Source organism: Gavia stellata, chromosome 14 (genome assembly GCF_030936135.1).
Source record: "Gavia stellata isolate bGavSte3 chromosome 14, bGavSte3.hap2, whole genome shotgun sequence".
NCBI lineage: Eukaryota > Metazoa > Chordata > Aves > Gaviiformes > Gaviidae > Gavia > Gavia stellata.
Window position 1 is genome coordinate 18,230,614 of NC_082607.1, and position 26,708 is coordinate 18,257,321.

Here is a 26,708-nt window from a genome sequence, read left to right on the forward strand (position 1 = left end):
GTGACTGGCCTGCTTTTCTTTCTCACGGGGAATAATAACTCATACTACCTGTCCGACAGTCACCTACTTGCAACGATTGCATAACCTTGGACTAAGGCTGTCCAAGTTGTTTTAACTCCAGAGTAAGTGCAAAAATGTCTTTTCTAATTTGGAGGAGCTGGGAAGGAACATGTCCCTGATAAGCTGCCTTAGTGTTTTCAAATGCATTAAAAATGTTTCTAGTCCCCTGGCAAGCTGTACTAAATCTGCAACTCCAGAGGGAGCAGTTGGCTTTTTGAGAGAGAGCAGAGATTCCCACGGGTTGCAGGTGGCCTAAAAGAAGTAGGATTTCTCTGTCAATGCTTCATGGGTCATTCCACGTGTAACTGAGGATCTCAGCTCTGCGGGTCTCAGCTCTCTGCTGTCAGGCAGTTTATTTGACATCTCTAATGTAAAACATAAATAGTAGTTTAAAATTCCAGATGCATTCTTTCACTACTTGTAAAGCATTTTATTATGCTACCACCATTCTGCCTTGCTCTACTGCTACTTATCTGCTATTTTTTTGCTTTTGTTTTGTGTGTTAAGTTGCCAATTTCTCTGAGCACCTCAGGCTGAGACATTAGGCTCAGATGTGGAACTCTGTCAAGCAACTTGTGAATTTCCAAGTGTCACATTATCAGAAGATGTCATTTACTGTATTACATTTCTGATGAAAATCTTCAATCAGAGAAATTAAGCTAAAGGCTAGTAAGGTACATTCATTTCTTCCTGCTGACAATGTTTCTGTAAGCAGCCTTTGAAGGGTAATTAATTCACTACCATACACTGGACCCTTTTTGTAGGCAATTTGCAGCGAGTCAAATAGCTTGCCAGCAGCATGCATTAAAAACATTCGGCAAAGAAACAAGCTAAAAATCTTCCTGAGAACAGAAGTTGATAAAAACATTTTAATCTGCTACACCCTGCTACATGCAGAAGGTCAAAACCACTCCTGATGTAAGCAAGTACATTTCCATTTATTCAGAATGTGTCTAATCTGCCTTTCAGCATGGCACAGGTTAAGTTGGGAGTTTGTAAAAACCCTGTACAAATGACATAGCTTCGACATAATAGAAAGCAAAATATGTTTTGAAAACATTTCGCTCCTTAATTTTGGTGTTGTATTTAGCCATGGCTCAACGCAACACCCTGACTGCTTTGTAGAAGGCAAATGTTTAAAAATTAGATCTAAGCTAAAGTCTAAGATGCAAATGCGAAAGGATAGATGCCCCAGCAGTCGTTAGAACAACCGATTTTAGTATTTCAGATGATGAAAATGCCTGGATATGGCAGAGACCAAACACTTTCAGTCTGAAGGATGGAGATAATCTTCACCATTTTTTGATAGATTTCCCAAATCTATTCAACATCGCTTCAGCTTTATCCACAGCGAGATTGATGCAAACATCACCCATATTGGAGTTCCACTGACCTACAGTGCAGTAAAACACTGCACAATGTCATTTGAATCTGAAGACTGAAAACCCTGGGTGGATGTTTCTTCCTTAGTCCTCCCAATGGTCTCAGAAACTTCTTGCAAAGGGGGGGAAGGCAGATAGGGCATTGCAAAATTTGAGCAGCAATGGGAACGGATGCCAGTGCTCTGAAACAAATGAATGCCACTATTTCAACCAATCCTTCCAACATTTCTTGTTGAACCACCAGCGCTATAAAATAAGTGGCATTGCAGGCAGCCATGAGTTCATATCATCTGCCCGGACACATCCTCTTCAGCAACAGCCAAAAGGAGATTAAAACCCCCCAAGCATTCTTTGGTCTGTACCAGATAGGCAGGATCACAGATTTCTGATTTTTTTTACTGTAGTAACAGTTGTCTTTCTATATTTTTTTCCAGTAATCTTAATTCCCAGGAGAAGAACAGACACTAGATGACAGTCAGATTGACAATGTCAGAGGAAGATTTCTGAACAGAGGCAGCACAGCTAAGCCATTGCCTCCTTCTGCGACTCTGCTTATCTGTCACCCTCGAGGAAAATTCTGGCAGTTTTTAATAATATTTGACTTATGGATGAGCAATTTTTCAATAGCCTGGAAGACCTGAGGATCAAGCAAAGTGTGGACTGATGAACTCCTCGGGGTGCCCAGTACATTTTAGATTACTGTTGACAAAACCCAGGAGACATGGCACCGCGCAAGTCTCCAGGCACTGCCCTGATTCCAAAGATAGGGGCAGCCTCATCTGAATCCCAATGATCATCTCACCAAACTAACTAGTAATTTCTCTACCGTGGAAGGAAATGATATCTGGGGTGTGAACAACGCACCAACGCAAGTACAAGTCGTATTCTTTAGTGGTGTGAAGTATCAAACCATGGGCTGCTGCTCACACAGGGGCCTTTCCTGCTCTTCGTTCTTCAAAGCACGGCAGGTATCAGGGTAAAGAAATGAAATACTCAGAAAAAGCTTTCAAATCCAAGTTAAATCCCATCAATGATAGCTTTAAAAGATCAGTTCCTTATATCTATAAAAGCACATTGATGGGATTATGTGCAATCTGGCTGCTAACATTTGCAGTGTTGCAGAACACTGTACAGGAAACTTGAGTGCTCACCTCCTCTCTGAAAACACCTCACCGCGAGGCATTTTGATGAGGAAAATCTGTCACCGGTGACTTTTGGTTTAAACTGCATGCAGCCTGCCAAGGACCCTGCACCAGGTGCAGTGGCACTGTTCATCAGCGAGACACACTCCGAGAGACCCGCCATTGGCAGGTGGGTGCTTTTCATGGAGTTCATTTTCATGCCCTATTGTTCTACATATTTATAACATCCTGTTACATTATTAATAGTGATTAAACGTTTAGGTATTTCAGATCAAGTAAGACTCTGTTTACATATTTACTTTATTAAAAATTAATAAGTTACAAAGAGAAAGTGCACTGAATTTGCGCGCAGCTGTGGAACGAAGTCAAGGTTGTAACCTAAGTGCTATGTACTGTACTGTGAAAATAAAAAAATTCTTATGCCCTTATTACTGGAACATGGTTTATCTAATGTATAGGCCTAGTTGACAGGGTAATAGTTAGGTGATGTGGATGATTTGTGGATCTCTTTGTCAGCATGTAAGTTATAGCTTCCCAGGTGAACTACAGCATAAAAACTTATGTGCCCCTATATTTCAAATGTTCAAGAAAATATGTGTTACCAGGTTTTCTGAACAAGTAAATGCCCCTTTCCTATTGCAGAGTCTTCTCCTGTTAAAGGGCAAGCCAATCTCACAAACACTCAGAGATTACTCTACTGTTTGCATGACAGCTTGAGAGTAATGCACAGCACAAAATGGTAAACGCCGCACTGGTCTATCAACATGTAGTAAAACCAAAAAAGTTTGTTAATTAGGTAGCTGGATTATATGTAAGTGACGCATGCTAAATTTATTACACTGTAAATACCAACCAAATTCTATTGGGCAGAAAGGCGACTGAATACAACGCATATGAATCCAACTCGTCCTTCTGCTTCCTGCCATTATATGTAACTACAGCATAAAGGGCTGAACTCCCCCCCACTTATTTTACAAGTACAAGACAGCTTACCTTCCACAACAGTCAAAGTCTTGTTAATAAGAGTAGTAAGAGTTTGCTGCTGTGACACTTTTATGAACTAGATAAGCAGTAACGAGAATCTGATAAACAAGATCCTCAGCAGTTGGGATTTAAATATTTGCTATCCTTCTAAGTATTTTTTGATCACCAGTGAAGAATTCTCAGCTATCCAGGTATCACTGTTTTTTTCCTGGTTAAATAATTGCATTGCAGTTCTCAATATTCAGAAAAGTCTTTCGTCTAAAAGAAAACTCACCTGCTCTCAAATGAGACATCTCCTGGGATTACATGGGTGCTTTCCTTCCCAATAAGGAATCTGATTCGATCATAAAACAGCCTTGGAGGATGCTGAGAGAAGGGCGGTTGGCTGTGCTGAATAAGGTCAAGGGGATCAGGCGAACCCTGGCAGAGAGGACTTGCGTAACAATTGCTTTGCTGACAACAGTCAGGGTCTACGCAGTCTGTCAAGCCATCTAAAACAGAGAGAATGGAAAGTTCAGGACATTGAGTGATTCTGAAAATAAAGCACCGTGTTTACTACTGAAGAGCACAGGAGGTATTGAATCAACTGGAAGGCATGCTGATTATGACACATTCAAATTCAATAAAGCATTAATGTACATGCTTAGTCCAGGAGGGGTATTTCCCTCTAGTCATTACCACTGTATCACCTCATAAAATCCCCACACGACAATGAGAAAACAGAACCTACAAACTAGGCCTGCAGAACAGGCTGAAGAAGAAAATCACTACACAATACTTGTTAGTCCAACGGGTGGATGATCCACACTGTGCAGCTGATATCTCTACGAGTCCTTTATTGTCACTACTGTCTGTTCACACCTGTGAAGAATATACACTTGCTAACCAGTCTGCAATAATGAAGTCTGAAACGTTACCTAACTCTCATAAGCATCCCCACGACAGTAGTAAAAAAAGGTACTTGTTACAGTTGTCTGACTTCTATTTTAAGCCCTACAATAGTTTTTATTAGTGCTTTAGGATGTTTCCTTTTCATTTATTGGTTGCAATACTAGAACGATCCAAAGAAGGGCAGAATCATGGCTACGCTCCTTTTGTAATTGGTGATATACAAATACACACCTTGACGCAGGTGCTATCCCAGTGACCTGACAGATACAGTCTTCTCCATGCATGTCTGCACCAGGAAAGCAAATGTGGAAAGTGAAAATAAACCTACCCCTCCTCCCTCCATTTTCACATATCAAAAATAGGAGAAATAATTGACTTTTTTCACAAATCTACATTTCTTCATGGACAAACTTGCAACAACATTTGTGGGTGAAATTCATTTACTTTAATGTCCAAAGCTCATGATGAGAAGTGAAGCACTGAAGTGCATCTAAATTAAGCACCTAAATAAAACTTAAAATTGGGCTATTGGCATTTAATTGCTTCTATCAGCAGCTTAGACGTCCCAATTGCCAAAATTACATACTCAACCAGAAACAGATTTAATAAGGTACGGTAAAATGTCCAACTATCTTTTTAAACATCCATTTTATGACTTAGCAGTCACTAACTTGCTTGGATTGACAAGCACACTAATGCATATAAAGCAAGATTAAGGCATTGTATCCTTCAACAAAGACATCTCTATGTATTTTTAACAAGGTCGGTCCGAATAAATGTGGAGTCATCATATCACTGTATGGATTTCCCTTGTGTTAAAATCGGCATGCTATAGGATCAACATACTGTCAGATATTTTCACTTCATGCTTTGACTTTTCATGCTCTGTTCGTACCAATGCTTTGGTGCCTATAAAACCATACCTCCTCAGGGCAAACTGCGTTATCAGGGAAGCTGCTGTAGATTTGTCATTGACTTTAATGGGCGCGAGACCAACCCTCAGCCAACTCTGCTCTTTTCTCAATAGAGCACACTGCACTGTGCGAATGCTCAGTAAATAATGCATAAAATATTCACTTTGAAAAGAAAGCAAAAGCCCTTCTACAGAACAAACAAGTATAATGAAATGGGCTTTCCTGGAATCTGAAAATCCTTGCCTAACCTTGAGCAAGGTAATTGCTTGGCTAAGCAAAAAAATATTAACAAATCTATCCTACTGCAGCTGGGAAATCAGATGGAGTAGGCTAGTTTTTGTGATAACGAGCCAAGGGCAACAATAATCTAAGACCCTCAGATCCAGCAAAGCTGGCATAGCTACAGGTCAGTGCATGCTTTGAAGTTCTTTCCACATCCCCCAGTCCTGGAGACAACATGCATTTGCCAGCGGTGGGAGAACTTCACAGGGCAACGTTGAGTTTATTGACTTTGAGCGTAGCAGTCACTTTATATTCAGGAAAACCTAGAAAGCTATTGAAATCCGCTGGGAAATCAGTAAGCTGAAACAATAAGGGGCCTCCAGTCTAAACAAACCGCACGGGAAGTGGATGGCGGAGTTCACAATATGGACCAGAGGGGTTTTCATTGCGTTCTGATGAAAAAACAAAAGACCTTTTTGGGTTGAAACCTGAAGAGCAGGCTTGGAACTGCAAGGAAAAAAATACCTCCTCTTATTGTTTCCTCTTTTTTTGTCCAAGGAATGAAACTCTCTATATTCTTAATAAGTGAACTGAAAAGCATCAACTTTCTAGTAGATTCTCCAAGACTGCAAATATTAAAGAATTCCATTAGACTTGAAAAGGTGATAAAGAAATTGAAATCCCTTGCTTTTGCTTTATACTGGTGAAGACCCCTGCAGAGGGCTCTGATGTGGTTAGCTGTAGCCATTCAGGGCTGGTCTTTGCTGGTGGAATGGTTATGGCAGTGACAAGTCTTGTTCAAGGAGTCAAGGTACTTTCTGGAAGGTACTAATTTCTACAAGCTGGCTGCTGTCTACCTGGGAAACTTGACAAACCTTGGTCTGGCAGAATAAGCACTAATCAGAAAAAAGGCACACTCATTTCAAAATAACAGTATCCATGGGGAAGCTATTTTGGAGTAATTTATTCCACAGTAGCTATTTTGATTAATTTTTTCCTTGTCAACAAGCCATTAGATGTGGGAGCTGAGCTGACCTGATTCTCTTATTTATGTAAGAAATAAAAGTGAAGTCACAGACATATTAGAGTATGAAGATTTGCTTAGAAAAGAAATAGTTATAAAAATAACAATTAAATACTTTGCTGCCTCTAATAGAGTCCTCATTCTTCTCTGCTTTGGTCAACAGCTCACATGGTGCATTCATGCTATACACAAAAAGAAACCAAGTAAAGGCAAAGCAGTTTTCCGTCTTCCAGTCAAACTCAGTTGTCATCTTTTCTTTGCAGTTTACTTGTCAGCAAAGTGACTATCTTATAAACTCTTCCAGGTTCTGTTGATGGAGTTATTTTGCTTTGAATTACTTGCACCTGGTTTCATTTCCCTCTCCAGGCTCTCAGGGCTACAAAAGGGTGGGTTTCCCATTAGTAGGGGGGTGAAGTTCCAGGAGCATATCTGAGGAACTCACGGTGAGAATGGTATTTGTCCTAACAGCACCATGAATGTATGAAGCGCTGGATACACCAGGAACAGCTTACAGCCTTGGGAGCAAAGGCTACGAAGTCGTCAGAGGAAGAAATTGCTAACCAAAATATAAATGCTAATCCAAAGTAGAACTCTTCTAGGTTACAGATTATCATTCATGGCTTCTCTTTCTCTCTCTCATGCTGTATTTTTTTTTTTTTTTTCATTTTTTAAATCTTTTTCTTGATTAGGTGACAATTTATTTCAATCTCCCCTCTCAACCACGCAGAATGAAACAGAAGAAAGACGCTAGGCTCAGAGAAGATGCTCCATGGGCAGTGAGGCAGGAGGTGCAGCAGCACCAGCTCCTCTGTGGGCTCTTAACACCACATATTTGGCTCAGGCCACTGGGTGTAGGTATTTAAGAATTACTAACTAGAATTATCTGAATAATGCAACTTCTAGCTTTTTTCTAAACAATCAAACAAAGTTTAGAAAAGAAATTGACTTTGATAAAACTGAAAAACATTTTTCACACTTTGTGCTGAAGTAAAAGAATAAAACACCTATTTCAGGGCAAACAGGGAACTCTTAAGCCAAAATAAAATCTTTGTTCTACTTTAGGATCATTTAAGACTTCGGTTTTAACTTAGACCATTTAAAACCCAAATCTAAAACCCAAAAAGAAACTACTGTAATTCAGCATGGTACCCATTAAAATGAACCAGGTAAACCAAACTGGTACAGAAATATGGAGGCAGTTCATGATAATGCAAATCATATTAGTAAGTGCATGTGAGGATAACATTTTCAACAAGCCAATCCTATTTGAAACAAGATTTTTAATCCAGGAGAATAACCCAGAAAAACCAAATAAATCCTGTTTATAAACTATAGCATCAAACTCATTCACTTGAAAATGCTACAAATACATTAGTCAATTCTCAAGCAACGGTCACCTTTTTTTAGTTAAGTTTTCATCTCAGGAACCAACTGTTAAAAAACTCACCGTGTTAAGAAAACAGCAGGGTTTCTATTAAACCTCAGGAGACAACAGTCAGGAGTATGAACAAACTACTACAAACAGCAAAAACTGTAATTCATACAGCAGGGGAGCCTGTCTACTGAAGTTTTTACTGTCAATTACCACAAAGTGCATCACAGCATAGGTGCAGACTAAAATGTATTACAGAGGTGTAAATGATTTTGGTTTGCTATTAGCATTTTTTTATTTATTTTATATAAAAGGCAGTCAGGCACCTTCAAGGTGCACTACAGATTACATAATAAAGAGATTTACATTTTGATGAGTCTGAGATTATGGTTTCACATCTTCCAGGTACCTTGTTTTGTATGCGAGGGATAATGATGAACTGGGATTTTTGTTTCTGTAAGTAAATTAGACAATGAAAATATTTTCGATATTACTGCTAAAATAGAACTCACAAAGATCGACTTGAGGATAAAAAGCACTTCACAGCACTCTTAAATAATTTAAACAAGCTCAAAGAAAAGGCAGAGCATGCCAAACCAAGTTGCTCTGTTTTCAGTCACACCACTCCTCTCTGCATTGCCGTAGCTCACAGAGTTAGGGCAAGATTTTCCCATTTCCTTGCTGGGGAAGGGATCCTTTCAGGAAGCTTTCTATAAGGAATGATACTAATATTTAGTGCGAAAGGAGTTTGCGTCAATGGAATCACCTAATGTTTTCCATTAAACAAAAGATATTTTCTTGCTTATAAATGTATATGTATCTTTTTTTCCTATTTAATATGATGGAAAGAATGCCACAAGTGTGATGAAATTACCTCCTCAGCTCTCTTTCTACTGCAGTCACGGAAGGCTCAGTTTGTGCTAGGTACAGCACGTTCTCTAATGTACACATTATGCGGCAATCTCTCTTTTACATGGATGATTACCTTCAGCAGCCAGACAAATTGGGAATAGTGCTATGGACCCACCTCTCCATTGGTTACTTTCCAGTAATATACCTCTTTACTTGCCGTGTTTGGGCAAATGCTGTACAGTGATTGTATTTCATGGGTTTTGTGTTTGAGCTTTCCATACGCTGCATAATATCTATATTAAATGCTCAATAAAATAAAATAACAGTTGGAAAAGAAAAAGGTGCTTTGTCAGCTATACGCTAATAGCAAGACCATGGAACAAGTCACACATTTTGGGCCTGATGTGAACAGCTCTGTGCCATCTACTTTTCAAATCCTGGCTTTTCTAATCTTCTCACCTACCCTTGAATTACTTGCAATTCGTGACTGCAAATATGGGACTATCACAATAACTCGTGTTGCTGAAAATGGATCCGTGTTCGCAATTAGTAAAATCGCCCGGGCAGCGGAACACCCGAGGACATTAAAGAGGCACTGGGTGGGGTCACTGGTGAGGGGAAGCAAAGGACAAAGCGGTTCTGACTTCGGCAGCGGTGCCTTCCCCAGCTCACCAGTGCAGCATGCAGTAACTTTCACAGCGGCTACTTTTCTATTAAACCACTGAGACACTTTATTAAGCTGGCTATGAAAACGACAAATTCAATCAGACTCTAGCTCCCACGTTACTGGGTTAGTTATTTTAATAAACCATCTACTATCATTAGGTTCTGGCAAGCAAAACCCAAATAGTTAGCAATAATACTTCAAATTGCTATTTTTCTGCTTTAAAGTTCATTAAAAAAGCGGAGTTCTCACCCCTTCAAGCTTTTGTCACACATGGAGAAGACACTACTAATGTTAACTACAATAGGTCTGAAGTTTTATGGTTAATGCCAAACCCAGAATACTACAAGAAGTGGTGTATAATGCTTATATGGTGCATGCATATATACATCTATGCAGGCATACTCACAAACACACATACTAATAAATGTACTTGCTCAGTAACGTGAAAATCAAATCCACCTCTAAGCAATATACTATACTTAGTATAAGTAATACCAATGACCTTCATCTTCGCTGCTGCAGAGCAACCCAGAGGTGTGTGTGTAAGTGCTCTCCCGCTCCCCCTGTACTGATCCCAGTGAGCGCAAGTCAGCGACGGAGCTGCAAGAACTATGTCCAGAACATTTTCAGAGAAAGGAAAAAATGGGCTTTAAGCTTCTCCTTGTAGTAAGCTGATTTTGTTCTCCAAACTCCTTATGCAGGACAACCCAAAAAACTCAACACCATGACTCTCAACAGTTGAAGGACTTGAGCATTTTGGTACGCTCGCATGATAAATTGTTGTCTGTGAAAAAAAATCCACAGGAGTCTTCAACTTACATTTGCTTGCCTTCTTTTACAGAGTTCAAATGAGCATTAAACAATGCCTGTGCTGACTTGTTTCACCACAGGCTCAGTTAAGCCCAATTAGGGTTGCCAGGAATCTAAGCAAACCGAATCAAAGAGTAACTTCAGAAGAGACGAAGCAGCAGTAACCGTCATGAGTCTCTAATGCTTATTCGTATGCATTAATCCAAACTGCTTCTCAAATTTTAGCCGTAATACATAGCATGCAGCAGACAGTGAGGCTGTTAACTGGGAACACCGGCATTTGTATACCCACCAGTGTGCCTGTGGAAAGGCTGCAGAGTGTTTTATCCAGTGAGTAGCGGTGGTGTTTGGCCTTCCACACACAGGAGAATGCAAATATATCAGGGTATGATTTTCAGAAACTGTAAGTATCCCTGGGGAGCCCTCGCTGCTCAGCAACAATGAAAACCATTCCCATCAGTATTATTTATATAGTGTAATAATAGCATATTACTTATATATGGACTCAATATCTCTGTGATGGATAGGTTATTAAAATGCCAATGGATGGGTCAGAAATACATCAATATTTTAGCAGCACTGGTTATCAACCCAAGGCTGTGCTGAGTCATATATTTTCTTGTGCTTGGAAAAGCTTGGAGAAAGCTACAATAACTGTCTGAGGTGACTGAAGGGATATTTGGAAGAGAATTCAAAGCTTGTAGTAAATAGTGTTTTCCTTAAAAACAGTCAAGATTGATTCATGAAAGAAAAAGAAAACGATGAAAAGAGATCCAGGCACATTTAAAAGAGAGATCCATATCAAAGAAAGTAACGGGAGTGACAGGCTGCAACTTTCACCTTAAGACAAAGACCTGCATGTGCAGCAGCAACGTAAATATATGTCAGAACAACAGGTAAACTGTGGCTTGGCAGGGCAGGGCGGTGACCCATGAGCTGGTGCCGAATGCCCTGTGCGTCCCAGCGCTGCGGCAGCGTGCTCTGCCTCCTTGCGCCTGGGACACAGGCGCTCGCCCGCGCAGAACCCAGCAGAGCTTTCAAGCAGTCTCCTGGAGCTACTGAAGCTTCCGAATGAGTCTAAAGTCATGGCAGGACAAGAGAAAACGACCTGCTCAGATGAGCTGAATGGTCATCTCATAAACTGAAAATGAAATCATGTCAGTCATGACAATGAGAGGAGAATAAGAAAAGGGGAATAATGGGATGCTGAGGGAAGCCAGGACGGGGGAAAGGCCCCACTGCAAAGGACATCTGCTTGACTTCTTGGCATTATTTAATGGACATCACAGTGCTAACAGACTGCAGATGCACTCCACAAGAGCAAGTGCAAACCACGCCATCGTGCATCTGTTATAATGCTAAGACCTTTTCAATGATATTTGTAGTGGTATTTGAACAGGTAAACATGCCCTTAAGTCTGCAAGTAGGAAAAAGCTAACAGAGAGTTACGAAATGGAATGGGAAAGGCAGTCAGGGTACAAGTGCAGCGCACACTAATGGGGCTTTAAAAGAAACAGTATTCTCCCTGCTCAGGAAAATATTTCCGCACGTGTTTAACCTTACCACCACAAATAACTGCACTGATGGGGAACTTGGTGCTTCAGCATCTGCAGAACCAGGATGCCTGTGAATATGCTTGTGGCTTACCTTTATACTAATGTATCAGTCCTTAAAAAATGAATTCAAGACTTCCTCCTTCCCCAAGCTTTTCTGCTGTTACTACAGACCAACCAATAACACTAACACTTCTTCATGCCAAATAAATGACATTATTCGATCCCTACAGTTGGAACTACTTCATTTTCTAACACTTTTTTTTAATCATGTACTTGAGTGTATTTTTATATAGTAAAAATCTCAGTTTTTCAGTCTCTGAAAGTACCGTATAATAAATCAACTGGAAAATACACAATATTATCACTCTGCCTAACTCCTGAAATCAGAGTTTGTTTGAAATAGGAATTGTTCAACTTTACTACAGCTTTGTTCTTTGGTTGTGACTTCTTCCTAATGAACCTGAAGCACAAAACATCTCCTAAGAACTAAGATATAAATGTTTGATTTAAATACAATTGGAATGAATAAGACCTTTGCTAGGTGAGAATACCATGATTTGGAAGATACAACGGCACTAAATTAGGTCTAGAGCATGATCTCCTGGGCTATGTGTCACTGACTGAATGTGATCACATCCTAACGGCTTAGGAAGTTACTACCCGTCCGCTGAGCTTCTGTAACTCAACTGAACGCATGCTCTTAACTCACCCCAACTGCAGGTGAAAACGTTAATAGCTTCCATCTTTATGAACCTAATCCAGTTATGTGACTTGATGGATGGTAACTCGTTATGCCACCGTAATATTCTCAAAAGGCACAGCCTCCCAGCAAACACGACTTAACAGGTAATGTCATGTCTCCTTCCTAATTTCTGTTTTTACTGTTGCGTATGTATACAAACCCTGAAACACTAGGAATCAGCTTCTGATTTTGTGTTAATGTAACATTGGTATAACTCCAATGACTTTAGGGGATTTTTTTCTAATTTATGCTTATGCCAAATTAGGTCCTATGAACTTCATATATAAAGAGAAGTGGTTTTAATATGTAGATATAATTTTCTTTTCTTATATAAAATTGATTGTGAAGGAAACTTAATTACATTTAGCCCATCTGTAGTAGTCAGATTAATTAAATATTTCTCTCTGTACTTATCTCTAATTGTAATGTCAACAGAGCTGTCCTAGTCCATGTTATGTTGCCATTAAAAAGGAAAAAGAAAATTACTTTTAAAACCTGCAGTGAAACGATGTTAAGTGTTTGCCTTAAACTGACAAATTCAAGGAGATTTAGAGTTAAAACTGCCAACTCTTTCAATAACTCACCATTATTGCAGAATATAAAGCACCCAAAATCACAATACAGGGCAGTTTATACAGAGCCAGTTCATAGAGTGTATCAGAAAATGCTTTACATACATTACAGGCTAACCAGGGCTTTTGTGGACAGATTTAAGAGTGCAGGCGAGTGAGTCAGCGGCTCGGACAGCAGGGGAGAGCACCAGCCAGATGGGCAAGCACGCGGGGGGCGGCGATGCCAGCTGTGGGGCCTCGTGTGGAAGGGATACACACCAGCGTAGAAGAGTAGAGGGAGTGGGCAGAGAGACGGTTGTCAGAGGTCTTGGAAATAAGGTGGAAGAGGAAGGATAAAGAGGAATAAGGCGATTTTGAACGGCGTTCAGAAATGAGGAAGCCTTTGCCAAAGGACAGCATGGTCTTAGAGCCCACAGGATACAAAATCAGAAGGTCTCAAAATATATCTGTAAATGAGGAATCATCACTGAGTCAGGATGTTTCTCCTGAGGTCCCACAGTGACCTCAGTTCTTGGCCCTAAATCAAGCTTAATTTATCAATGACCTAGAAGAAAATAGACAATCATTATACTAAGGTTTGACACTACAATGGGTATGAGATCTCACCCAAGACTCTAAGATGGTCTGTAAGTGTGACACGATTAAGATAATATGTATTTCAATACATCTCAGTGTATCATCAAAGGAAAAAATATAACTATGCTTGGGGCAGATGTATTCACAGGCTGAATGAGAAAGCTGCACAGCTCTGAGTGTGGGGGCAAGCACACTGTAAAGGATGGCAATAAGTAAAGGAGGGGAAAGCAACAGTCCTTCTTGACTGTCCAGTAAATGAGCATTCCTAAAACAGATAGGAAGAATAATTAAGTCTGAGAACAATCAGTAAGGAATGTTGCGGCTTTTCTCCCACTGGTAAGTTTGAAAATGAGACTGGATGTTCTTAAAAACCCACACTAGCTCATGTGTTAGAATGAACTACTGGAAATGAGGCAGAGACTAACTTATAAAAGAGCTGTGTTTTTCCCAGCAAACCTAAAACTTACACAGCCTTAGAATGAATCAAGACCACAGAGGTCTGAAGTAGGGAGCCCCTCGTGCCCAATGCCCTGCTTCAACTGGTGATTATTTTAGCACAGGGCTCTGTTTATGGTATTTTCAAAAATAACTTCTGCATACTTTCTACACTAGCTCACTCAACAATTGTTCAAATGTGGGTCCAGATAATTGCAAGGACTGTGCTGTATCTCAGTGGAAACATTAAGAAAGGGATTAATGTTAAAAAAGCATCTCTAAATGTATGCTTTATGCTTGCAAATGTATTAATTTAATATTAACATAAGACTAAACTCTGGATGCATTTTGATAGGCACAGAGCTTTTTTTCATTTGGGTATCCACTGGCTGTCCCTTCTGAAATAGATGACAGAGTTATCTTGAACATGAGGTGGAGTGGAAAGAAGATAGAAGAAATTACTTGTTACCTTTTTTTTTTTTTTTTAAGAAAGAAATCAAGTACTGGGATGATAGGTACGGCACATACATAATTTCTGCCTTGAATAACATCTAGTACAAGGGTCTGTTCCCTCACTGCACTACTTCAGTTGAAGTCAGTGGAACAACTGTCTTGAGCAAAAAGAGAAATACTGACATTCTCTGATAAAAAGAAAAACATACACCAAAACTATAGATTGAAACAACAATCAAGGGTGTGACATCTAAACAAAGAGACATGAATTATGTATCATACCTCCATCATTGTCCAGGTTATCTCCACACACCATTTCCATGACAATGTTACATCCCGAGCCACTCCAGCCCACCTGACAAACACAGTGCCATCCATTCTGATCAAGAGTGCATCTCCCATTTCCGTAACAGAGACCTGGGCAGCCATCTAGGAAAGAAAAATGTAAAAAAGAAGCCTTCATGGAGGCGTTCTCTTCTCTTCCTTTACAGTTGTAATTATTCTTTAACATTCTTTCATATAGTATTATACTTGCTGCCTTCAAATGATCACAGCTCCCTTGCAAGCCATTTATAATTTTTGCAAAATATACAAAAATCCCCATCCTGGTCCCTCCCTTTGCTTGCCCAAAAGTCATTTCTCAGTGAGGAATGAGGACCTTTTAGTGTGTAACATTTTGTGCACAGGAAAAAGTGAGTAAACGTCTAAGAAGATATTTAACAGTCTGCCATGTCCATCTCTTCCTCTGCTTGTTGCAAAATAAGTTGTAGATCACAAAGGAAGGTATATACATAATCAACGTTTACATCAAAGATATACATGGAAAATATTGTTTAAATGACAATCTGGCATTTGTGGACATAATCCTACACATCGCAGGGAGTGGAGGTGACCTTTTTATTCTGTTCATAAATACTCAGTTGACTAAGAAAAAGCCCATTTGATTTATGCTACAATAAAACTCTTTCCACAGAAGGCAAACGAGGGAGCATTTCCTTCCAATGTCCAGAGCCACTTCCTTCACATTATAGTTGATTCAAATATGACAACCACTTGCCCTTCAGTGGCTCTGATTCTAAACCAAAACTGGAACAATGACTGTAGCAGCCTCTGGATTATATACTTGTAAACTCTGAATCAATAGTAATTTGGACCTTCTCAGCTAGATCTCTTGCCTATAAGAGTGACAGAGGAATTGTCTCTTGGATGTGTACACTGATGTCCATCTGCTTGCAGAGTTTAGTGCCAGCTCAGACATTTGTCAAATCCTCACCATGTCACACACGGAGCCAAAGGACAATGGATAAAGCTCAGCAATAAGCTTAACAGCGCAAGTGGCATCCCTTCTAAGAGGGCTCCTTTCTTTTTGCCAGCATGGACATACAGCAGCTGAAAGCCCTCGTGGACTTGGTAGTGAACATCAACACGTACGTGTTATCAGAGAGAATTTGTTTTGAGGAAGAAAGAAGAGGCCTCAATCTGCATATGAGTTTGGCAGCCCCAAGAGATAGATGCTCCAAAAGGACTTTGGAGGAGCCAACCAGAGAGTCAGAGAATCTGTACGACCGGGCTGTCAGGTTGTGACTTACAGCCCAGCATGCAGCACATTTCCTGGCAACTTTACACTAGAGACATCATTTCTCTCCTCCTCACCCTCGGCACAGTTTATCAATCACATCTGCCAGCAGGGAGATTGGAGAGTCTGACCCTCTTGCTTGGAAGAGCTGGAGATGGGTGGCACCATTTTCTCACACTGGAGTTCTGGAAGTTGCTGCTCTGAGATAGCATGAGGTTGGCAACCACCAGATAGACTACAAAAGCCAATTCTTTGCCTCTTTTGGGGAGCTGGGGAAAAGGGCAGGATGCGAGAGCTGGTCTGGGGAACAGGGATGTTTTTCCACTTCAATTCACTGTCCTGCTGAGTTCATTCATTTCTTGTACATGATTATATTTTGCTGCTGTGTGTGGTTTTCCTCTAAGACTATAAATGTAATCAAATGAATGCCTACATGTTTTTATTATTATCTAATTCTGAAGAAATAAAATAATAAATACAAAATAAACACCCAGGTCTTTCTGGAATATCGGTTAGTTTGACATTTCAGCTAGCAGCGTTTTTGCAAGGGGCAATGTGCATCATTGCTCTGCACAGCATGGCCAGGACTGCTGCCAAACTCGGGGAAGGTACTTGCGCTGACATGACGAAGCAGGACCCGTGGCAAGGCATGGAAATCAAATGAACAGCACAAGACACAAAGCTACATAAAATGTAACGCTTGTATCAAATGATTTGAAGAGAACTATATCACATCTAGCCTAGACAGCTTCTAAAAAGGCGTACTTCTCTATCAAAGGCAACTTACTTCAAGCACAAACGACAAAAAATATGAACATTTTTGTTCTCATGGAAGACAGGATCAGCACAAAGGTTTTCGAGCAAGTCTTCAGCTCTGTCATTACTTTGGAATGGTAAGCGAGAGCAAAATCTGATTTGCCTAACATAGCACATTGGATGGCCACATGAAACATGCTTACACTGCTACAACTTTGCAAATGAGTTGAGCACATTATTTGTTAAAACCTGCATTTTTTTCTCTAAGTCTCTCTCTGTGTGTATATGTATCTCCATAAACAAATGTTTTATCTATTCTGGCAACTTAGCAGTACAGAAGCTCAGACGAAACAGGTAACACAAAACACTCCATTCCCAATACTTTTGTATCTTTTCATTATTCTTTCACAATGCTGATATGAAAAACTTACCTCGAACAGCATCTAAGTAGTGAGCTTAAAAAAGAAGAGAACAAAACTGAGATGGATTGCACTTCTGTACCCAAATGAAAATACAGATGCCATTTGCTTATGGCTTGCCAGCTGTTGGTTAGACAGAAAGTGTCTCCCTCTTACTGCAGTCAGGTCTATTCCTGCTACTGTGATCAAAACACATCGCGTATGTGATTGTTCTCCATTTGATGACAAGCATGCAGAGGGCCATACCTGGCGGTGCCTACAATGTCAAGAGCAGCTCTATTTATCTTTTTAATTATTTTGGTCCTTTGCTGGATTTGCTCTACACAATCTTTAGAAAATTAGGCCGTTCCTCCTTCACAGACCCAATTCTTGATTTTAGGGAGAGACACTACTGAACTTTGCAAAAACCTGTTGTAGTTCATTAAAAATATAACTATTGCATTTGTATAGTAGAGTAGTGACTTCTAAAAAGATCTGAAATCTTTACCTTATTAGGAATCCAGTTAGAAGCCAGCTATAGAAAAACAACCTCTAGTAATAAGTAAAATATATAAATCCTCAGACATGAAGGCAAGAGATTTAATGCAAGAATTACTTAAGCTGAATAATAGCTTCATCCCCTCACACCTTCTATTTCTTAAACATTTTTTTCCTTCCTGACTCAAAGTTCACATACAAACACAACCCAAAGATATGTTAGGACTGAGATAACTGTCTTTTGTGTGTTTTTTAAAAAGTTAATTCATCAGTGTTATTTCCTCTAAACAGAAAGCTGCACTGAGTTGCTATTCTGTGGGAGAAGCGGGGTGCACCATCAGTGCAGAGGCACCTTTTTACACCTGGCCTGATTCCGGGTCTCTGTTTTTCCAGAATGACTTGAATCAGACTGATGGCTGTGGCAGATCTTTGTATAATGGGTGCGGATTTTATGTATTTTATTTCTAGAGGTACAAAACGCCCTTACCAATGGTGCAGTGGTCCCCTTCCCATCCAGGGCTGCACTCACACTTCCCGTCCTTGCACTGGCCGTGTTCAGCACAGTGAGAGTGGCAGGTACGTTCTTCACAGGTTGGTCCCACCCAGCCCTCTTCGCACTGGCATATCCCTCTTGAACAGACCCCATGGCTGCCACAGTCCAGGGTACATAGCTCTGCATAGGATTACAAAAATACAGAACGTGAAACAGCAGTTTCATACTGCAAATACACTTTGCACCGATAATAAATTTAACCACTTCTGTACTAATATCACTCATCAGTTGCATCAAATATGGGATTTCATCACTCGGTACAGACCTTACACTATCTGGCTGCCTCCTCCTTTAGCAGTTACTTGCAAGATCATTTATTTGTTCGAGGAGGGGACTGCAAAAATCATGGCTTTGCATATCGTAGGGCAATGGGTCTAAACCAGACAAACAATGACACAAAAAAGTCTGTATCTTTTGACTGATTTCAGCTGAGGCCTCTAATAACAGCATGTTATATCCGTTCCCAGGTCCCGCTGGCTCAGCTCTGAAATCTATTATAAACTCAAATATTGCAAGTGAGCTGAATTAAAGGATAAAGTGGCACATTAAATACATACAAGCAAAAGTCTTTGAGATACTGAGACATTTGTAGTGATGGCAAAACGGCCTTCACTTAACAGTAAGAAGAGCCACCAGAAAGATAACAGTGAGAGAGAAGAGGAGCAAGCACCCCAGTCTGATGGCAGTATACATTATTACATGACTTACAGGCCATGCAGATCCGCCTAGTTCTAAAATGGCTTTCAAGGATTAAAACTTTTTCTCCTCCTGACCCTCATGAGTCAACTGCTAAGAAACCAGAAAAGCTGTTTCGGGAAGACAGGAGTACCTCCTTCATTGCACTCACGACAATTTCTCTACCTGGCCGTTGTGGAACGCCACTTATCGTGAAGTGGAATGAAAGTCCTGAATTGTTTCAATACATCACAATATGCCAATTGCAATTCTACTTCCACTTAGACTAAAGTTGTTCTGTGAAAAGAATGGCTTCATTATAAAAAGGTTCCATGTAGTTTGAATTTATTTAGAATAATTAGTGTCAAGAGACAGAATTTGCTTGTTATTCTGCAATTAACCTGCCACAGAAATGTTCCCTCCTTCTTCCTCTCGGAAAGCAGCTGATAGCACTACAAGCGTAAGCCAAATAATCGTGTCTGCTCTGATTTCAAATGTCAGTGTTACATATTTAGTTGTGGCAAGATGTTTCCCTTGACAGATTTTAAACAATGATCATTTATATCTTGGAACTATTGTATATAAACATTCTTAAAAGCATTTGTAGTGACAAATGCTGTCACTGTATATACCAAGTAAAGTTTTTAAAGTTTAAATTGAAACTTATCAGTTCCAATCATTTTAACACAAAGAAAAAAGCAGCACAGAAACAGAACTGCACAGTGACATCGCAGACGTGCCGGGCTCTGTCTCGAGTTGGGGTCTAGCCCTTATTTTCATTAATAGCCGGGGTGATGGCACAGAGTGCAATCGAAAGCCTCAGTGAGTGACAAACTGGAAGAGCATGGTCAAACTCAAAATCACCTTCAGAAGCAGAAGGCATGGTAAAGAACCTAAGGTAAAATTCAGTAAAAGCAACTGTGAAGTACTGTCCTGAGGAAGTCAAAATCAGCTACAGAAAAAATAATTAATTTTACTATTCGGACAGGGACTTGTGTTATACTGGAGTACAAGATAAACATAATTATCTGATGGTATTCCTGCAGAAGAGCATATAAGGCAAGGAAAGAGACTGCTCCGCTATATTCAGCACAAAAAGCTGTGCTGAGCCTGGGGCATTGTCCCTTAGAAAGACTTGATTGCTGCCTGCTGATCATGTATTAATCTAATGCTTCGTGCCTTGGCGTGCCTGCCTGCAGGTGCTGGGCAGGGTTTCTTCCCCCTTGCTGCTCAACTTGTCTTGGCTTTTTTGGTTTGTTCCTTGTTTGTTCCTTGGAAACCTGGGAGACTGCTCAGAGGACTACAGGGGAGACTTGCTGGGTTATTTCATTGGTACTCAAGTTGCCCAAATACTTGCTCCCACGATCAGGAAGCAAACTGATCCCACCAGGTCTGGGATCACAAAAGAATCACCCCCAGGAGGATCACTGCTATTATTTTAACCTGTCTTTATAGCTTGGGGCATGGGCTAACTCCTGAGAATTAAATCTAACAAATTACCTGCTACCTCCAGGATTTAGGCTGCTAGAGGGATGCCTTTGATCTCTCCTGATCTCCCTCTAGTTCATTATAATTATTGCTTTTGGTATTTTGCTGTAAGTGGCAAAGATTGTTAAGAGGATTTTAAGAAATATTCCGTAGCTTACACTACGCTGGGGTAAGTGGAGTAGATGGTTTTTTTGACCCTTCTGGATTGAGTCTCTACCACACAGCTTTTTGCAGTTGTGGGACCGGCTTAGTTCAACTGATGCCGAAACTTCAGGGAATGTTGTAGGCATCAGTATACAGAAGCGGCAATGTAGGCTGGAACGGCTGAAGTGGGGAAACAAAATGATACACAGAGCTTCCGATGGTGTCAGCAGCTCTAGCAGCTCCCACCACTTCTCTATCTGTAAATAAATCAAAGAACCAGCTGTGGAAAACCTTGAACGCGTTCCCACACGTGGCGCGCACGCCTGCCTCACCTCTGTCTGCCTACCCCGCAGTCTAATCACGACAAACTCATCTTCCGAACAAACAAAAGAAATAGCAGCACGGAGCCGAAGGCAGTGTAGGCACATCCCTACCATAGGGACACAGATCTTGCACATATTCCTATTTTACAATCCCCAAATTAAATGGATCTTAAAATGTTTGAAAGTTTTCCATTGTTTTCCCCATGTTTCACACAAGGAATAAAATGTTTAAACACTATTTAAGCTCATAAATTCAATCAGATTAATCAAGCGGAGATACAAGATTTCCTATCTCATCAAAAAATATGCTATGCCAGTCAGTATAGTCTTCGCTCACAAGGCTTCTTTTTTTTAATTCTATTTTCCCACATAAGATCCTACAGAGCCAAAAAAATTTTCCTTTATTTTTCGCCTATTGGAATACAGTGGCTTCCTCTATCCCAACCACATTGTCTTGGAAAGACAGCACAGAGGCACAAGTTCTGGACCCCAAACTGGCTCTGTGATAGGAAATGTCAGGTTAGTTGTCCTGTGCCCAGTTATTCAGTTTTCACACCTCATTTCTGCTAGCAAGTCAGGGCACAGTAACCAGACACCCGTAACAGAGTAAAAAGTGTCACAAAAAAAAAGTGTGAGTCAAACCTGTTCCAGCAAAGGAGTGCTGGAATGATCTTACTTAGTTCTTTCCTTTCCTTCTAGTCATGCATTTTTCCCCCAAAAAAATTAATCTAAATTTTCTTTGATGCAAATCAAAACCAATTCTGTAAGCACCAGATGTAACGAAACCTGGTTTCTTAGGTCGGACCAGACGCTTTCCTCAGTTACCCTCGCTGTCCTGCTGCTCAGCCCACTCATACTTTATGGTCACTGAGGCCAATCTTGAGACATTTGTTTTGGTGATTTAGTATGAGGCTTCAGAAATGCTGTTTACTATAATAATGTATTCTTTTGCCATGCAAAGCCAAGATTCTCCCCAGACTTCTCATGCAAAGCAAGGGAAATCAAGCCTAACGTCACCCTAATGCTGCGGTAGTACCTGCAGCTTTAATCCACAGCTAATTCAAACAACGGAGATTAAAAAAAAGCATTATCAGTTCTGGTTGTCCTGTTCTTAAATGCAAAACAATTCCTGAGCTCCTCCTGTAGATAAACAAGTACAGAAACACAAGCATAGCAGGGAGCCACATTAGCATTTGTGTTTGTACTGGGAGACGAGGTTTCCAGAGCAGGCTGGCCAAAATGAGGTACCCGAGCGAGCGGCCAGTGACCGAATGCAGTGGGAGATGATACAGTAACTTGAAACAGGTAAATAGCTTCAACCAAAGCTGATGTGGTAAAAATTCAGAGAGCACTGAAGTTGGACAGCAAGTCAGACATCATGCAACTGTTCCGCTCAATGGAGCGCCTTCCTCCTTCCACAGCAGTTGGTCCTACAGGACTCAGAAGCACCCCAAAATGCAGTGGGTACTCCACAACGGGCCAACACAGCGGGGCAAGGGCAGTAGTTGACACAGCCAAAGACGCCTCCTCTGATTGAAACAGCTATTCCACTCCTCCTCCTCTCCATCCATCTCCTGGCTCTGTCTGAGCTTATCTGAAACGGTGGTGAGCCGATTCAGGTCATGAACCTGGCAGGTAACTATTCACTTTCTTTTCCTGGGTTAACACCTGAGAGCTTGCTGAGCTAAATCAGCCCGCTGAGGGATCAAAGAAGCAACACAGGCAGGGCAAGGGAGGAGACGCAGATCACAGCCTGGACGGGGACCGTCCTGCTGAGAAGCCCCAAGCTGTGCCATCAGACAAGACTGCAAAGGACAAGAGCAAGGGGAAGGTGACGTATTTAAGGTAAGAAGGCAGGCAGGTGACAAGAGGTTATAGTTTGGATTACAAAAGTCAGCTCAGGGGTATTCTATCACAATCCTTTAGGGATGCTCTTACATTAATTGCCAATCGTGCTCACAATGTACAGTGCAACACACACAATACGTTAAGTCCCTCAACTGTGTTGGCGTTTAGGCTTGTAGGCTTACATAAAAGCCATCTCTTCTCTCCCCTCCCACTCCTCTTTGTCACTGTTTAGTGGGATATACGCCTGCCCAGCTTGCCTGCCTGAGCTCTAGGCAGATCTTGTGGAGCGTGGTGGGTTGAAGGCCGGTCTGTGGCTAACAGATCCTCAGTAGGCGTGAATTTTCGCGGCTCCCACAAAATGAAGGGAGTCACCCTAATTCACCATAATTCATGTCCCTGTTTCAGTTTTTGTACCTGTACACTTTGCAATCAAAACAAGGGTCTTTAAGTGTCAGGCTGGAAAGTTAATGCCCTTATTTTAAAAAAAGCTCAGCTGTGCAGACTCACTGCAAGCACCATGCTGGCAGATTGCTGGGAGCTGGCCTCAACCGACCCCTCCGGTTCTTACAGACCTTCGTGAAATACAGTCCTTATCAAATCTAAAATTCAGAGTCCTTAGACTTAAAGCAATTAATGAATGAGACTTAAAAAATGTTCAACTCAGTCTAGAATTTTTACTGCCGTGTCCTTAATTCTGAAAGCTCATTAATTTTCTTGCAAGAAGGCAAATGTGAGCTGTGAAGTATTATTTGTACATATTCTTCAGAAGGAGACAAATATGTTGATCACTTCTGAGCTAATCTAAAAAGCATTAAAAATTCACTCCACACTCTTCATTTTAATTACCTAAGTCAACAATGGGTTCTTTCAAATGTGTTTTATAATAAGTTTCTACTTATGTGATATGAAAAGGGAAATTAAAGCTAAATATTTTATAATTTGTAATGATAAGGGAAGATTTTAATGTTAATTCGACATGTTTCAGAAATAACTTTTAGAAAATCATGCTAAGAATACAAAACTATATGTAAACAAAAGTGGTCAAACACTACAAAACCACTTTCATTTTACTGTTCTTCACATTCAGTGGTAAGTCTTGTTCTACAGGCAGTCTAAACCTTAAGTATCATACTCATAATTTTGCTATCCATTTTTTAATAAGTGGTTTTCCATAAAGACTAGAAATTAATCTATCCTGACTTTCATCCAATAAGCTTAACTGCTGGAGGCAGCAAAAAATCACCTATCTAGGCCTAATAAAGAAAGTTTTTTCAATTTAAATATACATTGCATTTAATAAGCTTGCATGATAATTTCAACAATGTTCCTGAGCTTTTTAAATTACCTTCCCGCTGTGTCCTGGAGACAGCTCTGTTCTAGCTTTCATTTTCAGCAACTGACTTTATTAATACAATTTTTTACACCACAAAAAAGTGCAAAAATTTACAGTTTTAGGAGTTTCAAAAGGACTTGAGCTATTTTTTTGTCAGTAAAACTAATGGAAAGTTGCCCCCCACTAGAGAAGGTCACCTGAGAGAGTGCACTATAGAGGTTTATTGTAGATACCAAGTTTTACGTATCTGTACTAGAAGAGATGTTATTTTTATGGTACAGCTTACATTATTTTCCTGATTTAAATAAACTGCTTTGGCAATCTGGATGTTATAACTCCCATCTAACCTAGGCTTCTCCAACAGCGTCACAGTATGTCAGTTAGGTGTGCAATTTTTTACTTCCTTAGCCAACCACAGCTATGCCAATAAACCATCAAGCCAGGGACAGTTTTCCTACGGAGGCCACACAGAAGTATTACATGGGCTATGCCGGTATTCAGCGACACCCGCTCTTCAAGCCTGAGCTGGAAATCAAAGGGACTTGGAAGTATCTGCAAAACATTAATTTTGAAGTCTTTGGCTGTCAGCTGCCAGGTTTTGTGACCATGTTTCCTCTGGCAAACAGAAATCAGGTTCCTGCGTGGAAGAGGCAGCAAAGGCGCATTCCCCAACAATTACTGCTACACCTTCTCCCTACCCTTCATGCCACCAAGCAACACTTGATGGGAAAATGCCATAGAACTTTATGTGAAATCTGGTACAATCAAAAATAAATCAGTATGACAGACCATCACTGAATGACTGACAACTGTTTGGTAAAAAAAAAAAAAAGTAAGCCTCTACTGCTCTCATGTCAGAATACTAAAATAACACACAGTTCTGACATGCATCTATGTGCATAGCCCAGTTTACTTATTTTAATGTAGATTTATAGAAAATAGAGGTGCAAAGGACTTCACATGATCACCTCTTCTTCCTTATTCCAAATGAAATCACACCTGGCATCCCTTAAAAGCTCCCAGCAACAGAGAACCTACACCAGGGCTAGATACTCCATACCACCTCCAGATTACCTTCACAGACAAATATTCTCTCAATCTAAATTTCTCTTGCTGCAATACTTCTTGTCCTTCTCTTCATGCATCGCACGCTTATATCTGACAATGAAATATATTGAAGGTCATCTCACCACAACGATTTGTGAGTTTGAGTGGTTTGTTATATTTGTGTGAATAAATTCAAAGCAACAGTTTACTGTTAATTACATGAACACTGCAAAACTATTGCATTGAATTTGTTCTCATGTATACCTCCAAAATTATTGCCCCAGTCATTTCCAAAGGTTCTGCTCTTGCACAAAGTGGGACTTGGTGGCCCATCCCAACGAAAGACAGAGAGAGTGAGATTCATCTCACCCAACCTGAGACATTTCTGTCTGAAATACTTTTCTCTTACAGTCTGTTATCAGACTAGAATGTTTAACTTTATTCAGCTGTTGATATTTATCCTTTCTGACACTGTCATGAAGCAAGAGACTGTAGCAAGCATATAAGCTACATTAAGCAGAAGATGAATGATTTTGCAAAAATTCTCAAGGAGAAAACAGCTCCTACTCCAAATCGTATTTGACCTCATTTCTGGCTCTGAATGATGTTAGAGAGGCTCATAAGATACTACAACTATTTACAGTTTTCCGTGCGTTACACAAATACGTGGACATTCCTTAAACTCCTTAAATAACACTCTTTTCTTGTGTCTTCTTGATGTCTTCTATTACTCGGACTCGTATTATGTACACCCTTTCCCCCATGATTACATGACTGATACCCTGTTTCCTATTTTGCCTTCAGTAGATCTATTGGTTTTGCTATGAAATAAATTAGTGATTCCAGTAAACAAGCTTTTGGGTGGTCTCACTGGGAACTGAAAAACAGCACAGCTGAAATCACTCTAACTGAATAAAGGTTTGATCCTGGCGCTGCTCTTCATGTTACGAACTGCATTATCCCAGGAGATGTTCTACCGGGAGGCAATGAGGTACTTCAGGAGGTCAGGTCTTCCTTAGAGCGGCAAGAGTTGCAGAAAAGTACTACTGAATAGTCAGTGTCTTCAGAACAAAATGAGGCAATCTAAACTTCACACAGCCCTGACTGTTATTTGGGATAATTCAGACACAATTACTGCATAATGATCAACTATTTCTACCAAAGGCAAAACTCCTCCATTCTCCAAACATCGTCTCATTTTAAACCTTTCTACCGTAAGCTTTATGCAGAAAACCTTTCTGTCGTGCCGCCTCACAGATATCTAACTACCTTTCTTATCTTCTTACCAGAGGCCACAACACATAAAATAAAACCACTGGAACTAAAATGCCATATCCTCACTGTTTGTTACTCAGAATGTTTCACCATCAATCTAGGGACGGTTTTAATTGCTTTCTGGAAATAATCCTACCATC

The 26,708-nt window shown here is 40.4% G+C and overlaps 1 protein-coding gene across 2 annotated transcripts in view; it reads right to left on the minus strand.

Moving 5' to 3' along the window:
• TENM1 (teneurin transmembrane protein 1) overlaps positions 1–26,708 on the minus strand; it is a 254,046-nt gene that overhangs the window by 81,828 nt on the left and 145,510 nt on the right. The window contains exons 11-14 of one of the 2 annotated variants that reach the window (XM_059824548.1): positions 18,370–18,555; positions 17,418–17,441; positions 14,937–15,083; positions 3,843–4,059 (exon numbers count right to left, since the gene is read on the minus strand). In XM_059824548.1, coding sequence (XP_059680531.1) covers positions 3,843–4,059; positions 14,937–15,083; positions 17,418–17,441; positions 18,370–18,555 — 574 coding nt within the window. The remainder of the gene's footprint in view (positions 1–3,842; positions 4,060–14,936; positions 15,084–17,417; positions 17,442–18,369; positions 18,556–26,708) is intronic. The other variant, XM_059824549.1, reaches the window with a different exon arrangement.